At 39.3% G+C, this 21156-nt stretch overlaps 1 protein-coding gene across 1 annotated transcript; it reads right to left on the bottom strand.

The window, feature by feature from the left end:
- Positions 1-1613: 1613 nt before the first annotated feature.
- LOC108716806 (G-protein coupled receptor family C group 6 member A) lies at positions 1614-12720 on the bottom strand. Its single transcript, XM_018263270.2, has 6 exons — positions 12028-12720; positions 8813-9101; positions 6447-7301; positions 5555-5767; positions 4572-4689; positions 1614-2827 (listed from the first exon to the last, which is right to left on the bottom strand). Exons 1-6 carry the CDS (start codon positions 12219-12221, stop codon positions 1782-1784), a joined length of 2715 nt encoding a protein of 904 aa, XP_018118759.1. The 5' UTR covers positions 12222-12720; the 3' UTR covers positions 1614-1781.
- Positions 12721-21156: the final 8436 nt, after the last annotated feature.

A 21156-nucleotide genomic window follows, 5' to 3' on the forward strand; every position in this document is an offset into this window, starting at 1 on the left:
CTACTTAGGCTGTGAAGCAGGCTGATTAGTATTTACTTAGAGACCACTTTCTTTTATGTGGGATGAAGCTAAAATCAGTCACAGTGTTCCAAAAAAAAATCTTCTGATGTGTAAAATAGATTAATAGAGAACAATGGCTAGATAGGTTGAATATATATACAGGTATTGTGCATGTGTATTATGTATATTTGCCTTTATATAGCACTACAGTACCTAGGTATGCATCACTGTACAGCAGAACAATAAATTAACACAATAAACTGTTACAATGATAAATACAAATAAATACAAGGTACAGTTGCATTACAGATTAAGAGCTAAGTGTCAAAGAGGCAAGAGGTAGGAGGTCTTCTTACAACAGGAATAACCCAAGCTTTCAAATTTGTCCACAGGAGCTCACCATTTTGGATTGCGTTAGGATTGTGTTTAAATCTATACAGTATAGTGTACCTTAAGCTCAGGTAACTGACAGCAGTCCAGAGCATGTGCTTTGAATCAGCAGAAGATGGGAACTGCCAGGGGCATCTTTTGAACTACAGATCTTTACTGCTAACTTGTGCTTTTCTGTTTTTTGTCATTATAAAATGCCCTATAAGTGATACTAACATCAAATTTCGGACTTTTGTAACTAATGCAGTAATATTTTGTCTAAAGTTCTGTATTTTTGGAGCCAGAGCCCCTGAATAAACTGACCCAACTGCTTGTGGAGTACCAGAAGTGAGATTATTGCTAGTTATTCACTATCGGAGTTCACAGCAACCCAGTTGCTTAAAACATTCTATAGGCAGTTAGGTCTCTTTCAAACTCATTCCTGGGGCCAATGAGCATAGAAGCTGCATTTAAAAGGAGGAAAATCAATAGTGAAAGGTGAAATCAATGGGGTGCCAAATTTCAGGCACCCCTTCACAATGATTATAATCAGTTACCTGACACACTGGGTGGGTACTTTTGAGTAAAACAATGGAGCAATCTGCCTGCCACAGAAGAACCCAGAAGCAGACAATCTCTCTATGTGGTCACTCTTGTCAAGCACTGGTTCTGGGTATCTGGGGGGCAGGTGGCAAGCATTCCCCTTTTATACTCCTTCAATTGGCTCTCATGCTATCATACTGATCTTTCTTAACACCCCTAGTAAGGACTACAGCATCGAAGCCAGTGAGTTAGGCACTTTGGACATCATTGTTTGTTAAAAAAAAGTCCAAGTAATTATGATTCTAGGAGCATGTTGTATTGGAGAGTAAGGGGCATATTTATCAAAGGTCGAAGGTCGAAGTTAAAAAAACTTTAACTTTAAATTCAAAAAGACCAATCGAATGGAGGTTGAAGTTCGGCCAACTTCGAGTCGTATGAACCTACTTCGCAAGGTTTTTTTTTTCAAAAGGTTTTTTAACTTCGACCTTCAATCTCCCAAACTCCCCCAGTTGCCTCCATACAGGTTGTAGGAGGTCCCCCATAGGCTAAAACAGCACTTCGGAAGCTTTTCGGTGGCAAATGGTCGAAGACGAGGTTTAAAAGAGAGAGTACTTAAAAAAAATTCAACATTCGAATTTTGACGTTTTTTTCAAATTTGAATCGAAGTATAACTATTCCCTAGTCGAAGTACACAAAAAATAGCTCGAAATTCAACGTTTTTCACTTCGTAACTTCACCTCAACCTTTGATAAATCTGCCCCTAAGTGATATTTTATTTGCTTAGGTAACAAAAATATGTTCTGCTGTGAGTTTAATGAATGATGAAAATAAGGATTCAGAATAAAGAAATAAAGTAAAAGGTGTGGACTTTAATAACTTTTATGTCTCTTCCTTAATTTCAGTGTAGAGCCTGAACTAAATTGTCTTGAGACTGTGTTAATCTTCGTATCAGTCCCACCTGATGTAACGTTCGTGACACTTTTATTTATATACAAAGAAAGTACCCTCTTCGTTGTTCTGTGGAATGCAGAAATACTTTGCAGATACATTTCTCTGCTGTTGGTTTTCCTTTTAAACAATATAATATACAGAGCTGGCAAGAGGTGGCAAAATACCATTCCATAGACTGACGCCAATATGGCCAGGGCTTGTACTGCAGAGAGATACATGTCATCAGATTTGAGATAAATGGGAATGAAAATTATCCATACAAACATGTATATCAGCATGCTGAATGTGATGCGCCTGGCCTCATTGTATCTCTTTGGCAAGTTTCGTCCTTTGTAAGCTAACACAAAGCAGATAAAAGCAAGAATGCCTATATACCCCAGCATGACAGCAAAGGCCACATAGGATCCTTCATTACACTGGATGACAAAGCTATGTACATTGTCAATTTCTTCAACAAAAGGGCTTTTCAGTACATGCCATAATATGCAAAGACATAACTGTCCAACAGTCAACACACAAATTATAACTGCCGGTTGGTAAGTTAATTTCATTATAAGTTTGTTCTTTTTGGCTGACTCAAATGCTAGGAGTATTCGAATTGACTTCATCAGGATGCATGAAACAGAGATGGTGAAGCTGATACCATAGAGAGGTTGTCTAATCTGGCAGATAAACTTATTTGGTTGACCTATAAAAAATCCAATGGTTATCATGCTAAGTAATAAAGATATTTGTAATAGGTACGTATACTTTCCTCCTGCGGCTTTAACTGTTGGTGTATCTGCATACTTAAAAAACACTGCTCCTGTAATAAAAACAAGCAAAAAAATAAATGAATCAAAAATTAACAAGACAATAGCAATTGGGTTGCTCCACTGAAAGTATTCAATAGTTTTGTTTTCACATCGAGAGCTTCCGTTTTTTGACCACTGTCTTGATGGACACTTTAAACATTCATTCATATCTGTAAAATAAAAAAAAATGCAGATGTAAAAGGGGGTTTACCCCTCCTCCAGTGAACCAGATCACTAACCTTGTGGACCAGTATGCATCTTCCATAATAATCGCATCAGCCCTGGCTATTTTCTGAAAGAGTGCCAAACAACTGATTATAACAGAGTATAAGATGCCTTGGTAGCTGCTGGTGCCAATCATAAACACAAAGTTGGGCAAGAACCAACCAGGATTTTTCCAGGTACTCTGGTGGACCAGTCCAATTCTGCTTGGGTAATTAGATCCCATATGATGGCAATGGCATAGCATTCTTTAAGAAAGTATCCCATGTCTGTGCAATTATTATGGAAGACACTCACTGGCCCAGGTGACAAGGTTTGTGATTTAACTCACTTGACGGGTGGGAGTGCCCGGCATATTGGCACCCCAGTATATAAAAGACTGATATGTTCCATAGTGCTGGATAACAGAAGGGTGTATACAGTACATCAAAAATACAACTGAAATACAATTACTGATCGTTACCTAATATCAAAGTGGAGCAAATGAGATTTGTTATTCTGGTGAAAACATGCTGATTACTTTAGTGTAAACAAATGTGTCATTGTGTTCTGTTAGACAAAGCACATCTGCTCTGTCTGTGTTAGCATATGTATGTGTCTGCATTTATACATTGATGTATAAGGCTTCTTATAGATGGTTATTTTTACCTGCATTCCCCTGCAGTAGATCTTTAATGTGTTCCAGTGGAAAGAGACGCAAGAAGAAATGTAGGCTTGTATTTCCTATTGTACTCATTGTGGTTAGGCTTGCCACATTTTCTAGAAAAAAATGCAGGCATTCCTATATATTTATCTTTTTTCCCTATTAATAAGATTGGGCTCAACCATCATTTTTACCATCCAGGCCAGTAAAATACCGGTCAGGTGGCAACCCTAATTGTGGTGCATTTAGGGTTGCTAACTTTTTCCGAAGCATGGTCATGTGGGCGGGTGATCACATCACATGGACAGGGCTATGATGTGGTGATCGGCAATTGGCCGGTCGTCGTGCCAATCTCTAAAAATCCTCCCTGCTTTTCCTTATTTGGAAAACTGGGCAGGCAGTTTTGACCCAGGCAGCCCTTTCAAAAACCAGGCTGTCTGGGTCAAAACTGGACAGGTGGCTACCCTAGGCACATGGAAGTCCCAAGCAGGTTTCTTAGTCAGCACCTGTAGCCTCCCAATTCTTAGAGCCTGGTGCACGTACAACGGTTTCCACCATGTATCCGTTCACTCACAATTTTCAAACATTGACCGCACCAGTCATGGATTTCTTTGCTTAAAATGCCTTTATTGAGACATGGGTTAAGACCCCGATACACTTGGCAACATTTCAGACCGCCATCGGTCTTTTATCAAGGCTTGATAAAAGACTGATGGCGGTCTGAAACGTTGCCAAGTGTATCGGGGTCTGAGCCCATGTCTCAATAAAGGCATTTTAAGCAAAGAAATCCATGGCAATATTTGAAAAACATGGAAGTCCCAGGCAGGGGTAGAATGCAATTTGATGTATTGCTCCTGCTTTCAGCACTTGCCTGCACCTCAATGAGTATAAAGTCATTGGAAAGAAGGGGCTTCTTTTTTTTTACTTTCCCCTGAGGTGGAACACAAAAAAAATTCACCACTGGGAAACACAAGCAGAAATGCTTGTGTGTAAGAACTCTAAGAGACAGACCACCACAAATAAACCATCCCTGGTCTATAAATACTTACCAGCTTCTGGAGAATAATATTGTTCAACACAAAGAAGGCATTGATAGCAGCAGCTAATAAAGGAATGTTTTTTGTAATATCCAGGACTGCATAATGTGGAGCAATTTGAAAAAGGAACCTGTGAAAGTAATATCATAATTGATTTAAATAAAGGATTCATTTCAGCTTCGTAAGAAATTAAATCAGGATAATTTTTTTGCATTCAAGCAGGTTACTGGCTTTTTATGTTAAAAACCTGTGCATGTGTGGGTGGGTGGTATTGAGGGCAATGAGAGGTGATGGGGTCTATCTGTCCTAGGGGTGCCCACTTTGCAAATTCTGGCCTTAGCACTGCCTATGTAGGTCAGAAATGGGGAGGCAAAGAGGTGTCCATCCCTACACAGCCCCTAACTTGTGCATCATGCAGACACATGTTATGAAGCAGCAGAGGATGCTGCACTGTTCATCTGGATTTATTTCTACAGTGCAGCAATTCCCCGGCCAGAATTGCTGCATTAGTGCATGAGCAATAATGAATGCGCTTTTGTGCCCTTTAGTGCGCTTGTACTTCTGTCCAGGGAAATAGTACATTTCCCCCTTTGTCTTCTCATTCCTGTGCTTATGCACTAAAAAAATATGTCTAATGAATATGTTTTCTAGATAAAGATTTCTACATATCTTTATAAACCAGTGCAAATGATATTCTATATTAATCTGTAGTCAAACTATACAATATTTCGGTAACTGCAGAAGTCAATAACCCCTCCTGTAGAAATAGACTACAATTAAATACCTAGGGCGGTATGGCTGCCATGATTTTGTCAGGTCCTTATCAATTGGTAAAAAACAGTTTGATGTAAAAAACAAAACAAAAAAACCTTGGGTCAGGGGTTCAAGAGAAAGATTTATCCATTTTAGGAATTACCAATGCTTTCCTGAGCACTGATTTAAAAAAACTAAAATATGTTTGGGTTTACAAACAAGGATTATTACTTATCACATACCTGATTATTAAGAGTATTCCACTGAAAGAGATCTCTGTTGAGTTTTATAGCACTATCCATAATATCATATTTTCCAACAATTTGAAATTTTTTAGAGTTTTTATCTACTTTCCAGTTAATTATATCATATCCAGTCATAGCATCACCAAAGGAGTCAAAATGAAATGATTCATTATTGTAGGAATAACTGCCTTTCTTGAGCTCATTGAGCAACTACAAAAAGAAAAAAAAATGTTAATTTGGACACTGTTTAATGCACATATTAGCTTCATTTATATATACTGTATATCATTCAGAATGATGAATTAAGAGTACCTTTGACCTTTTAGGGTACTCAAGATGTAGATCCCTTAGCTTTCACCTGACCAGATAATACAGGATAAAATTCATTCAGCTCTCATACTGCTGAAACTTCATTTAATATTCTTTTTTTTTTATAGAATTTTATTTTTTCCGATTCAAAACAAATCTCTGTAGGGAAGTGAAAACAGATTACCGTGGTTATTTTGGCACTTTATCATAATTAATCAATGGGTGCTGCATAATAGTATCCATTTTGTAATTCCCTACAGAAATTTGTTTTGTAAAAAATAATACAAATTTAGTGAATGTTTTTAAACTGTTGCAGGATATATTAGAATTGATTAGAACTAAGAGTATGGGGCAGATTTATCAAAATGGGAGATTAGAGCTCAATGCAGAAATATTCACCCACTTTCCACTCATTTCTATGCGTTGGTTATAAGTGTATTTAGCAAATGGTGAACTCTAATGTTCTTAAAATCCCATAGGAATGAACAGAAAGTGAGTAAGTTATTCTGTGGTGAGCTGTAATCTTCCATTTTGATAAATATGCCCCTATGCCCCTGACCCAAGAGCTCATTAATGTTACCTGAAGTGGTGTCAAATTCTTAAAATCTTCGCAGGTCCCATTCTTGCAAACAATGTTTCTAAGAGCTTGGCCAATAGCTGTAATTGCCAGAGATGTGCTGTATATTTTATTCATTTCAATGTTTTTCACTAAATAATCATCATTTGCAGTATAGACATTCTCAACAGTGCATGCTAGAGGTGATTTTGACAGTACAGAGTCACTGGGAAAACAGTATTTAGAAGATGCCTTGCATTCCAGGTACTTCCTGTATTCTTCTGTGCATCCAAATCGCAGTTCCTTATACTCTTTAATGAAATCATTTCTTAATTCTGGAAGAGGAGGCTGAAGGTTTCTCACATAATCTGAAAATCCGGGAACCTTTCCGGCTTTAAAATTAATTCCAAGTATAGTTCCAACCCTTTCTATATTTTTGATGCTTGAGACTTCATTTGAGTATGACCAGCTGTCACTTGCAATCCACGTTTTAGATATATTCACTTCAATAGCTTTAATAAAAAGTTCTCGGACAATTGGTCCTTTAACAAAGACCACCACCACATTAGAAGTGCTTTTATTAAGTTCATCTAGGACATTTTCTAACTCACTGGGCAAATTAACATGTCCTACATATGATGGCAGAGTTTTGGAGAATCCAATGCATATCCCTTCTTGTTTAAATAAGGTATTCAAAGACTCAAGAGCCGAGCGGCCATAATCATCATCATTTGTAATTATTCCAATCCAGTTCCAAGCAAATGCTTTGATCATTTTGGCAATAGCTTCTGTTTGATATATATCGCTTGGGACAGTACGTAGAAAAGAAGGGAACCTTACTTTGTCACTGAGAGTAGAGGCAGAGGATGCGGGACTTATCTAATAAAAGAAAGGGAGAATAGAATAGTACTTGATTTTGAGATCAGTAAAGACTCAAATAAAATATACATAAAATTTAAAATTTGTGTATTGGTATTCCCAGCAATTTGTCAAAATGCTTTCAAATGTAGCTGTTTTCAAAGCAAAATAAGCAGATTGTTGCCCCTTCTGGCCACCTACATTCATTATTTGGGGCATCAATGCAGCCCCTGAGCAAAAGGGCTTTCAGATCTGATGGTTGATAGATACCTATTAGGGAAGCAGTTGGGGAAGACCAATACACTGGCAGATACTCTGCCAACTTGGTCCGAACGAGCTGAATCTTAAATCTGCCTGTGTTTGGCCAGCTTAAAGGAGAACTAAATCCTAAATTTAAAAAAACCCTAGCCCTGTACCCTACATAGACATCCCTCCCTCCCCCCCCCCAGCTAGCTGCTACCCTGGGCAAATGCCCCTAAGTCTTTACTTACCACTCCATGTAGATTATGTCCAGCGGAGTTCACGGGCGCTATCTTCGGTAATCTTCGGAATGAGACCGGCGCTTTGGCAATTTTCGTGAGTTTCAGTGCATGAGCAGTTGTCGCGAAACAGAAAATTGCTCCAACTGCGCATGCACCACTACACCGGTCTCATTCCAAAGATTACCAAAGAGAATAAAATGGCTGCTGTGAACTCCGCTGAACAGAATCTGCACGAAGGGGTGAGTAAAGATTTAGGGGCATTTGCCCTGGGTAGCAGCTAGGCTGGGGGGAAAGAGGGAGGGGGTCTATGTAGGGTAGGGGGTAGGGTTTTTTAACGTTAGGGTTAGTTCTCCTTTAAAGGAGAAGCAAAGGCAATACAGAAAGTTCTGAAGTACTGGCAAGCAATTTCCCATAGACTCAAATAATTCAAATAATACATCTAAATTGATCCCAACTAAGATATAATTAATTAATCCTTATTGAAGGCAAAACAATCATATTGGGTTTAATTAATGATTAAATGATTTTGGTATGGAGGTCCAAATTATGGAAATATCTCTTATCTGGAAAATCCTAGGCTCCAAGCATTCTGAATAACAGGTCCCATACATGTAGTCACTGAGATTGTATTCACTTATCTGATATCCCGGGCAGGGCAGTTTTCTGCTGACGGGAGCAGCGGCCTGGGGTTTTTCAATCAAGTACCACAGAGTTATCCTCTTCCTGTTTTCTTTGCACAGGTGCGCATGTGCAGTTGAGTGAAAAGCTGAACTTTACCAAAAGAAATGGCTTTTTACTCTGCACATGCATCAGCCCAGGGATAGCAAAGAAAGAAGAAGCAGAAGAAGAGGATCACTCTGTGGTCCTTATCACCCTCCATAGCCATGTCATTGTTCTGTGATTTCCTAGTGGTACATTTAAAAATGTTGTATCATAGCTTAATGTTAATTTATCTTCAGCTTCACCATGGACCCTTAGGGCTGTCCTCCATGGAATTAGATTACTATATTATATACTTTGCTAACAATATTACATTGAACTTAATCATACCTGTGGTACAAAATGAGTGCTTAGGATCCTAGAAATGGCAACAGAGATCTCAGAGTATTTGTCTCCAACAACAGCTTTGATTGTAGGCAATGCATCATTAATACATGTGTCAGAATTATCAGCACTTTCTGGAATTAATTGTAGAGTTGTCTGTACTGCTTTAAGTGCATTAGAGCAGGAATCATAGATCTCATACCCCAGTGTAATCCCAGGCAGAAGAGTGGAATTGTTAATTTGCTCAATTGTATAGATCATGGAGAGGACCTCGTTCATAACGCCAAGCTGCAAACTAGAAAGTAATACAAAAGAATTCATATATATTAAGGATAAGAATAACAGCATGTTTTTACAGACAGAAAATGAATCATGAGCCAGTGGCAATTCTAAAATGTGACAAAATGTTTAATGGCAAATAGTACATGTTGCTTTGGCATACTGCAACTTGAAACACATGCCAAAGCTGGTGGTATAAAGAGGTGATAAAGAAGGTTAAAGGGATACTGTAATTTTTTGGGAAAAAACCTTTTTTTTCAAAATGAATCAGTTAATAGTGCTGCTCCAGCAGAATTTTGCGCTGAAATCCATTTCTCAAAAGAGAAAACAGATTTTTTTATATTCAATTTTGAAATCTGACATGGGGCTAGACATATTGTCAATTTCCCAGCTGCCCCAAGTCATGTGACTTGTGCTCTGATAAACTTCAATCACTCTTTACTGCTGTATTGCAAGTTGGAGTTATATCACCCCCCTTCCTTTCCCCCCCAGCAGCCAAACAAAAGAACAATGGGAAGGTAACCAGATAACAGCTCCCTAACACAAGATAACAGCTGCCTGGTAGATCTAAGAACAACACTCAATAGTAAAAACCCATGTCCCACTGAGACACATTCAGTTACATTGAGAAGGAAAAACAGCAGCCTGCCAAAAAGCATTTCTCTCCTTAAGTGCAGACACAAGTCACATGACCAGGGGCAGCTGGGAAATTGACAAAATGTCTAGTCCCATGTCAGATTTCAAAATTGAATATAAAAAAATCTGTTTGCTCTTTTGAGAAATGGATTTCAGTGCAGAATTCTGCTGGAGTAGCACTATTAACTGATGCGTTTTGAAAAAAACATGTTTTCTGATGACAGTATCCCTTTAATGCAGGCTGTCGGGAGGACCAGTGAGCCAATGTGGTCCTTGCACAGAGGGGAAAGAAAAACCTACCGAGACAGGTTCATCAATGGGGATGGAATTGGCAGCTTTTATCAGGGAGTGTATGGCCAGCTTAACATTTCAGAATCTCAAAAACTGTCAAAAAAGGTCACCAGGTGGGCCATTTCATGGGTTGAGTTTTGGGCATTGCTTGTTATGCTGCTGGCCACCCTGAGCTCTGAAGATATTTTACATGAATTTATGCCTTTTCAATCTGGGGTTTGAAACACAGGCCAAAGCTGGTGGTATAAAGAGGTGATAAAGAAGGTTAATGCAGGCTGTTGGGAAAGGACCAATGAGCCAATGTGATCCTTTCCCCAAGGGGAAACCTACCTTACTGATATCTGGCTGATTTTTGCCCAGATATCACTCAGACAGGTCCATCGATGGGGATAGAGTTGGCAGCTTTTATCAGGCCGTGTATGTCCAGCTTAACATTTCAGAATCTCAAACACTGTCAATAAAGACAACCAGATGGGCTATTTTGTGGGTTGAGTTTTGGGCATTGCGTGTTATGCCACTAGCCATCCCCCCCAGCTCTGAATATTTTTACATGGATTTATGCCATTTCAATCTGGGGTTTAACCAGGGGTGATTCTGCTCCCTGTGAAGTGCAGTTGAGCTCTCTGCTCTACAAAAGCCAAATTGCTGGTTTAATTTGCCTCTTAAAGTTACCAGAATTGGCTTTTTGCCACCCCTAGTAACTTGTGGGGCACTGCTGCCTGAGGATCTCACCTTGCCTAGTGGCAGGAGCACCCCTGGTTTTAACAGTAAATTACATGGAGCGGAAGACTGATATTGTACAGTGTGTACTAGTTAGTACCGTCTCTTACCTACAGCTCCTTCACAGGACAATGAGACTTTTGCTGGGAGTTATAGTTTAACAAAAGCCAGAGGGCTGGTTCTGTATATGCATTTATGCTGATCTGGGGTCCATCTAACTATGTTGTGTACTTTGTTGATTTCAGCAGAGCTTTGCTGGCTGCAACAGTAGTTAATAGATTCTGTAGAACATATTTTACGAGTATAGCAAGTTCTATGGGTTTTCTCTCATCTGTACTATTATTTGTATGTAGTCAGGGCTGTTTTCAGGCCTTGATGGGCCCTGGGCAAGATTCAAGATTATCCTGCTGCAGACAAGCGCTGCAACACTTTTAACCCACTTGACTAGTTCAAAAACTACAACATTTTAAAAATATGGCAATTCAATTTGTGGTTTTTGTGGGCTTTCATGAGCATTAAATTCATGTTAAGCACCTCCAGGGCTTTCATTCCTCTTTAGTCATTTCCTGTGCCATTAAGGTACACAGAATTAGCACTTTCCTACAGGGAGAAACACATTCTGCAAGGATTTATGTAGGATTAAAATTCCATATCTAGGAGTATGTAACCCTCTGCTAAATTTTGCTACCTCTTCAAAAATCCAATCATTTAATATATTAAAAATGATAATGTTGTAGATTGTCATTGCTTAATACACCTGCTTAAAGATGACCTTGTTTGCCACAAAATTGAATTTATTTTTAGAAAGACTTATTTCAGTTTAATTTCATGCACTGCACAAAGTAATAACGGTAACATGGAGTTTTTTTTCTCAATTTAATTGATCTGGTAGTGCCCAAAACCGTCATTGTCACCTTTGACTAAATACATTGGGAACATGCAGATGCCATCAGTATTATTGGTTCTTAGCCCAAAAGCACAAGGTGGAATGTTTTAAGGTTGAGAAAGACCTGTACCAGAGGTGCTGTTCTGTCTCCATTGAAATCAATAGGAGTTAACATGAATGAAACGAATTGGAATCAATGAAATTATACAATTCTTCCCCATATTCAATTAGCATTGCTTGTATCATGATTGTTATTTATAAATACTTTATTACATTTCTTTTTTTGCATTAATATTCTATGCTTATTAAATAAAACAAAACATTTTTCATCCATAGTTTTAAAACCCCCTTATAATTAGCAAGCAAATACCTAATCTCATACCCGAAGGTATATCAGTAAAGCACTTACTTGGTACAATTGAAGTCAGAGACATACTTGCGATCTGATACATTTAATATCCCATTATGAATTGGAAAGATTCCACCTATTACGATGTCTCCAGGTTGCCAGGCTACAGAATTCTTATGGATGTCACAGGAAAGCACAGTTGTGAGAAGGTGACAAAAGTGAAATATCAAAAAACAGTTGACAATATTCATCATGTCTTGCTTGTGCTTTAGTCACAAAATCAAAAGGTGAGCAGTGGAGACTTAAGTGCATTCAGCTCACAAGACGTGAGAAAGACAACCTCTTTTCGTTGGGTGTTATTTATATTTCTGTAAAGAATGAAAGTCACATTCCAGAGAAACTGGGGATTTCCAAAAATGCACTAATAACGTTGTTTTGGAGCCTTATGCATTATCATTTATTTTTGAGCGCAAGGTATGCAGTGCTTTGCAATCATGTTATATCAAACAGGATTTAATAGCTCTGCCGCAGGCTCATATAGTTCTTTAACAAAAAGAAACACTGGCTCATCTTGTTTGATTGGTTTCCTAGCCCAAGTTTAATCTCTATTGCAACATCTGGTTCTGCATACCTTTCTAGAGCCATGAAACTATAGTTCAGCTTGTTCAGCTCCTACTTTAAGTTATGAAGATCCAAATTCTGGAAAAGATGTCTTCAGATATCTCGAGGTTCCAAGCTTTTCAGGAGAACAACCAATCGTGACTAAGTAAGTAAATTAATGTCTTGGACATAGACAGCAGTGGTGTGGGCAGATAGCTGGAAGTTTATTTTTATTCAGTTTTTTTAAAACAATAGGGTAACTACTACGTGCCTGCTTTTGCATCCCGACTACACCATTTTGGTTCTCATGGCAGCTCTTCAACTAATGAAGCAGCCCTCCGCGCATTCAATTTATGATGAATTATCTTTATACCTATGGACACCTGGGAAATCCGGTGCTGTATATTGTCATAAAAAGTGTTTATTTCTCTTGCAGTGGTTTGCAAATGTTGTATTGTACTACTGCAGGTATTTCAAACAAAAGAACCAATTTTTTTTCCACCTTCTGTAGAGGGCTATCTAAAATGTTACTTAGCAATAACACTGCAGATGCATTCATGTCAGACATTATTTTAATATGCATATTGTGAAACCTATTGTCTGGGCCATAAGATCTCTTTTTTAAACATACTGTACTAGGACTACAGCACATAGGGTGTACAGAGAAGCATCCAATCTCACCGCTACTGCCTCCAATTTACTTATATTGGGCATCAATGCCATATTCTGGTGCTTCCTTACAGTGGCTTAACTAGAGTGTGCCGGGCCACCCTGTAAAAGAATCTTCAGAGGGACCCAGGGCACTCCCGATTCCCATCCTCCCCCCCCCCACTTCCCACCTCCGCCAACTACCCACCCTGACCCCGCCCACCCCCACCCGACTCCATCCGGACTCTACCCACTCCCGCCCATATCCGCCCTTTGCCTATTTGCGCTCTGCTCCCCCCCACAGGTAAGAGAGCGGCTGAGGAAGGGGGGGGGGTCTTGTTAGCTATAGAGGAAGCAGTCCATGGGTCCCCCTTTTCCGCGGGCCCCCCTGCGACTGTGGGGTCTGTTTCCTCTATAGTTGCGCCACTGCTTCTTTGCTAGTACACAATGCCCAGAACAGACTACTTATTCTATACAATACAATGGTCTAAAGATACAGTATATATAATTTAAACCTAATATTCCACAGTCAGGAAAGAAAACTTTTTCTTAAATTTCATAAACCTGACTGTTTTGCCAACCTGACTGTCCCATCTCAGTCTGTCAGTTGGAGTTTCTAATGCTAACGGACTCCAGCTAGCAACTAAGCTTTGTAGTACAAATCCATGTCAAAGATAAACCACACAGAACAAGTACAAAGCTGCTGTTATTAACAAAGGTTTGGGATTTGTATCCCTCTACAAACCAGACCCATTTGGGTGGGAGGTTGATTTTTTCAAATTTATCAGAATGTTGAAACTAAAAATGTACTTTAAATATATTTTCCAGAGTGGTAAGCTCTGAAGTGAGTAAAGTCTGGGCTAGTAGGAAAGGCCATGGTAAACCCAACCTAACATAGAAGGAGAGGGAAGCACTTGATGCCCTTAAGAACAATCATAATATTGTAATTAGAGCGGCTGATAAGAGTGGCGCCGTAGTGGTAATGGACAGAATCAAATATGAGGCCGAATTAAAATGACAAATTGATACCCCGGGACATTAGACTTTAATTACACATGACCCAGTCTGGGACATTAAGCAACTGATCAACACCATGTTAATGGATGCATTACATAATGGAACAATTGACAAAAATACTCATGATTTCCTGATCAATGAATATCCCAGGACACCAGTATTATATATTCTACCCAAGATACATAAAACATTAATTGACCCCCCGGGTAGACCAATTGTTTCAGGGGTTGGTTCTATTTTAGAACCACTGGCTAAATTTGTCGATCAGCATTTGCAAAAACTTATCCTTGATATACCCACATGCTTTGAGGACACCACAGACTTCCTTAATCGTCTTAATGACAATGGTACACTCAATGACAATGTTTCTTTGTGTAGCATTGATGTCCAAAGTTTATACACATCCATACCACAGGATGAGGGGGTAATGTATGTTGAAGAAGCTTTGTTAAATACCACCTTACCTAACAGCCTGGTCTACTTTTTGATTGACTGCCTGGAAATTATATTAAAGAAAAACAACTTTAAGGTTAATGAAAGATTGTATTGGCAGACCCAGGGGACATCAATGGGGTCTGCAGTAGCTCCTTCTTTTGCAAATATCTTTATGCACAAAATTGAGACTAACCTTTTCCTGAAACAACCATATAAACAACACATTAAAAAGTATTATCGCTTTGTGGATGACACTTTTGTAATTTGGGATGGGCATGTTGAATTATTCGAATCAATGGTTACAGTAGCAAACACATCCCACAAGACAATTAAGTTCACAACAGAACATTCAAAAAGTGAACTAAATTTTTTGGATGTGAATGTGAAAATTAGTGAAGGTAGTCTCATCACAAATCTGTACCGTAAACCCATGGCCCGCAACAACCTATTACATACTGGGAGTTTCCGACCATAACCCCAGAATCATCAAAGCCATACCCAAAGGCCAGTACTTAAGAGCCAGAAAAATAGCCTCTAACAATTAACTATTTGAACAAGCTGCAAGTGATCTTACAAAACTTTCAGCAAAAGAGGTTATTCTAATAAAAAACTTAATAAGGTACTGGAGGATGTTAGGGCTATCCCACAGGAAGATTTATTAAGTCAGAAACAGAGACATCTTGACTCACAGAGACTAACTTTTGTTAAATAGAGGCTCCACACTGAAGGATTTATTAAGTCCCACCGAGCCGAGACAAGAGGGCCAAAAGACAAACTGTAAGACAGGAACTTTTCCCTGCCACAACTGCAATTGTTGTACAGCTATAATCAAAGGCCCTAACATCCACCATCCCACGAGAGGCACTGAAATTATTCTGAGAACATTTGCAACCTGTACCAGCACTCATGTGGTTTATGTGCTTAAATGCCCATGTTGTACGTTGTATGTGGGCAAAACCATTAGAACTGTAAATACCCGAGTTTAGGAATACAAAAATTCAATCCGTAATTTTGAACCGGATACATATACTGACACTTCAGTATCTAGGCACTTTTTTGAGGCTAAACATAACGTAAGCCAGCTGAAATGGAAGGTACTTGAAGTGGTCAAGAGACCCCCAAGGGGAGGAGACTGGGATAGACTCTTGCTTCAATGTGAAGCACGATGAATAGTGAAATTAGATAGTATCAAACCAAAAGGCATGAATGACCACAACAGCCTCAAATGCTTCCTGAAATAATTTTCAACCCTTAGCAAAGTTGTTTATCTGACCATGTTTTCTTCTCTCCCAGGTACTAAGAACCAGCTAGCCGTTGAATTGTCACGGAACTCCTGCCGTGTAAGTAATAACAATATTGAGAATATTGAAATAATTGGATACCTATATTATATTTTATATTGATACAGGAGCTACGTTTATCACTATGCTGGTGCTGGCATACTTAATTAATGTAATTGATACATAATTTAATACATACATGCTTCCAGTGACCCTTAAGTAGGCATTTTTATGCAGTGCTTTTGATTTTTGTGTCGCTACCAGGGATAGGCAGAGACTGCAGTTTCCCTGTTATGGATCTTTTGTGAAAGACTCATTCTTTTTCTTTTCTATAAAAGACTTTTTTTGGACATTCGCACATCACTTGCACAGGGGAATGAACTCTTCAGCACACCGGATTTGATCGCTAAAAGGATTATGGACTTATGAATAATGGTTAATGTCGTGCCCTGTTTTGCTTGATCCATCGGAATGTACTTAACAATATGATTGGGGGAGGTTCCTAGGTTGGAGGAGGGTATTTAATCCCATGATACCTTGCACTCCAATACAGTTGAAAAAGGGTTATACCCGAAACATGTAGTGTTGACACTGCTAATAAATGAAACTCTTGTTTTGAAAATACTGCCTTGATGCTGTTTATTCCTACTATATACATTATTCTGAAAACTGCTAAATACGCTAAACACTGTTGCAAGTATATTCTTCTTACTAATAAAAATGTATATGTTAAAATTAAACTATATTAGTCAAATAAAAGAGTAAATGAAATAATCCAGTTAAAAACAAGTGTACACAAATGAAAATTATGTAAAACAAATAAAAATCTGGTTAGCTAAAACTGAAAGAAAATAACAAACAAGGGGAATTCCCAGAGTTTCATGTGTGTGTGTGTATTCCCTACCCATAAACACCATTGCACATGACCTGTCAAACAATAAACTGTTTAGAAATATTAAATAGATATGAGTCCAATTGTGTGACTATTCAGAAATTCACTGACAGATGCTTAGGGAGTATTTGTGCAGTAACAAAAAAAACTTCACTGGTAAAAAGCTGTTCTGGTAGAACGAGTTTTAGAGTATGATTGGCATTTGGTTTCAGGGAAAGTGAGAATATTAAAAGAATGAATTCAATACTCAGAATTTGCACTTTTTGCACTTTAGGTGCCCTGGTGCTTTAGGGATAAAATCATGTTCAGACCTTAGGGTACAGATGCACACACATAAGGTTACACATAGTTACCCCTCTAAACAAACCCCGGTGCACATATATAGACATACACACAGTATAAATAAATATAAAAGATCCCCCACTATCTGTCTATAATGCACTCTAAAGGTAAAAGTGACAGAGATAATTCAAAGATAAATCCGGAATTCATTGTCAAACTGCCAGAGGGCACAGGCCATAGTGAGTCCCACTGTAGACAACTGTGACTTTTGTATTGTCATCAGAGGGCCCTGCAATACCAATACCATTTAGCATGAATTACATTTAATATTTGTTAGAGAGAGCCCTAGATATCTGCCCAGTCTATTAGGTTTTTCCTAGCAAGGCCCTCTATTTTTTACTCTGTAACAGTAGCATACCAGGTTGGTCCAGGCCCCCCCGCAGGTAGTTATGCCACTGCTCTGTAATCCTCGCTTGTAAAATGATTGTAAGACCCCATTCATTCTAAATTAATGTAAAGCATTGCATAACTTGCTGGTGCTATTTAAAGAAATGACAACAATGATGGGTAATTATCGACATGGCTAAGGGCTGTTGATGTCATACCAGTCATATCTTTCTTTGTTAAAAAAAACAAAAAACTATTTATTCCAAAAACTATGACTCCTGCCTCCTTTTCACTTGTAAAAGGAGTTAGTACTGACCCTCTTGTTAAATGACAGAAAAGCACTAGTACAAGTCCTGACATTCTGATCCAGGCCAACTCGGCCAGTTTCCTTTCTACCGACATTGCATGCGGTGCAAACGAGCATGGGTATTTGTGCTGATGTAGCCAGGGTGGAGGGAGAGCATGGTAACTAGCTGCACTGGAGGGGGGGGGGTAGTAATGTAAATTGCCTGTGAGAACACATATGCTGTACTTTGTTTTTCTTAAGTCGCCTGATGTTTTCTTGCAAGGCAACTTCAGAGAAATTAAGCGATGCATTCGTTTTACCAGTGATTTACATTATTTCCAGTGGGGAAATATTTGCAGGAGATTAGCTGCCTGCAGTTGCAAATATTTATTGCAGCAACTATTCACTTGGTGTGCCATTGCCATTGCCCAGGCTAGTGCTATGGATCCTGAAACTATTAAAGGAGAATTCAACCCTAACGTTAAAAAACCCCTACAAATGCAGCAGCCATCTTCTGGGTCTTTGTGTCTTCTTCCGGTGCTTTGGCAATTTCCCCCCATTTCTGTGCACATGCAGTTGTCAGAAACTGGGAAATTGCTCTAACTACGCATGCGCCGCTCTGCTGGTCTCTCAGATTACTGAAGACCCGGAAGATGGCTGCTGTGAACTCCAATCCCTGAATCTGCACCGAGGGTTAAGTAAAACGTTAGGGGCATTTGCCCGGGGTAGCAGCTAGGCTTGGGGGGAGGAGGGAGGGGGGTCTATGTGGGGTGGGGGGTAGGGTTTTTTTTGGATAAGGGGTTTGTTTCTCCTTTAAGAAACGCAGGCTGAGAATTCGCTGCTCCTCTGCTGATCAACATTCCTGCACCCAAAAACATTGCCTACATTGCAGGCAGACAGGGCAAATTTTAGCACCAAAACACAAGACTTTGCATTTTGTGCCGAAATCTGCCACATCTACCTGCACCTGAGCAGAGGTAATGTTTCTGGGTTCAAGGAACCACATCATGTGGCACTAACCTAAGACTTAGGGTAAGGTCACACTGGGCAATTCGGGGAGATTTAGTCACCTGGTGACTAATCGCTTCGTCTTTGCGGCGACCAATCTCCCCAAATGCCTTACCTCTGTCTTGCGCCGGCTAAAATTACAAATCGCCTGTGACATGGCACACGCGTCACTTCGCATTCCGAAGTCGGCTGAAGTTGCCTCGCGAGGAAACTTGGGGTGACTTAGGAATGCAAAGTGACGCGTGTGCCATGCCGCAGGTGTTTTTTTCTGGCCAGTGTGATTTGCATTGATCTTTGGGGATTGCCGAATGCTCCCACAGTGTGCACAAGGCTACCTCACAAAAGGTGTGTTCAGCATGTGCGCAGCTTCACCTGTTCGAGTACATTTACATTTATGCCACTATGCTACATTACCTCAAACCTGGTGTAACCATATGAGTCAACGGGATAAGTTCAGACAAAGAAAAAACTCTGGCGAACCAACGCTTGTGTTACCCACAACACTAATATAATAACTAATATAACTAATATAACTAATATTAATATATGTGAAAATACGCCTTTTTCAAATTCTCACTGATTTGCCATGAAGAAAAATGGGACAGTTTAGACCGTCAGGAGGTATAGGGGCACCATAAGGCCCTAATACATATACAATTTCAATAAATACTGGTAAAACATGTCAACCTATAGACATTTTGTTGGCCAGCAGATTTTTGCTCCAAAATTGTCTAAAATTTAGAAAAGTCACCAGAAAAGGTGAGAATGCTTAAGAGGGATGGGAGATTGGGGTACAGAGCCCAAAATCTGGTAACTGCTGATTTCTACACAACTCAGTTCCATTGCATGCTGGGTATTGTAGTCTTACATTAAACTTGTCAGTCGGCAAATTCTAAAACAAAAACTACATTATCCAACATGCATTGGAAAACGCAGGCTTGGCACGTTAGGGCAACAAAAAACTTTGGCTGGTTTTGAAAGTACAAACCAGCCAAAGGCCCAAAAAGTAGCCCAAATCCGTACCTTGGCTAGTTTGTACTTTCAAAACCAGCCTGGGCTTTAAATTAGTTGCCCGATTTTGCTGGAAACCCATCAACCTGGCAACCCTGTTGGCCATAGCCCTGCTCACGTAAATTGAGAGATGTTTTGTCTGTTTAATCCCTTGTATTGTTTTGGCTGTCCTGAGGCATGGTTGTGCAATGACACAATGTGTGAGAAAAGAGAAATTTCCCTTACTGGTAATTTCCTCAAACATTATTCCCCAGTTTAGCACATACTGTATTTGGTTACCTTTCTTTCTTTCTTTCGTGCTTTTATTTCTTTCTTTTCCCGCTGTTTTGTGTAGTTGTCAGGTTTAATTTTTCATTTGAAAATGAGTACAAAATTAAATATCATTTGAGCATAAATCCAATAATAGTAAACAGGTATTATCATTTTCTAACTTCTCTAACCTCTATGGCAACTTTGTTCAAAACTGTGGTCGTGTCCAACCTCACTTCTTTTGTAATTTTAGCCACGACTATAAAGTAATACCTCCCAACTGTCCCATATTTCTCGGGACAGTCCCAATTTTAACAGCTCAACCCACAGTCGCGGAGTGTTACAGAAATGTCCCAACTTCTCTTTGATCTCCTGCACTGAACAGCCACAAAAAGATACAAAGTACTAACTTAATTGGCATTTGGCAGAGAGAATATGTAGCAGATGCAAACTGATCTTTGTTGAGTTATCTACATTCTATTGATAAAACTCCAAGCCACACAGTGAAATAAACCTACTGCAAATAAACCTATCAATATTTCCTGTGTGTGTCTGATTAAGAGATATAAATAGTGATGGGCTAATAAATACGTCATGCATGGATTTGGGGCAAATGTTTGCATTTCGTCACTCGCAAATGTTTTCGCGAAACTGCGTTGAAAAATCCGCCACAACAAAAAAAAATTTCACACCAAATTATAATGTACCTTTTCTTCCATATAGTGAAGACACAGAACTCCTGTAGCGCCAAAAAGAATGAAATCTGTGCAGGATTTCCTTCGTTAGCTGAATAGGGCAAAAACAGGAAATTCTGCTCTTCTAGCACAAATAGCACAACTGTATCCTGGACCCCCTCCGATGGCATCTTGAACCCCCCCGTGCCCCAAAAAGGTGAGCGCAGGTGGAGCAGGTGGCAGCATCACACTGCCTGAGGTGGCTCTGATGACCCCCGGTGACCTGCTATAAATAGAAGAGGCATTTGGTTTAGACAGATGTAGGCAAACTCGCTTTCAGGTCTTTTTTTCTAAACATGAAAGCACTAATTAACATTTTTTTTCATTTTTGCATTTCGAATGTTACAGATTACAAAGTGG

Source organism: Xenopus laevis, chromosome 5L (assembly GCF_017654675.1).
Source record: "Xenopus laevis strain J_2021 chromosome 5L, Xenopus_laevis_v10.1, whole genome shotgun sequence".
Lineage (NCBI taxonomy): Eukaryota > Metazoa > Chordata > Amphibia > Anura > Pipidae > Xenopus > Xenopus laevis.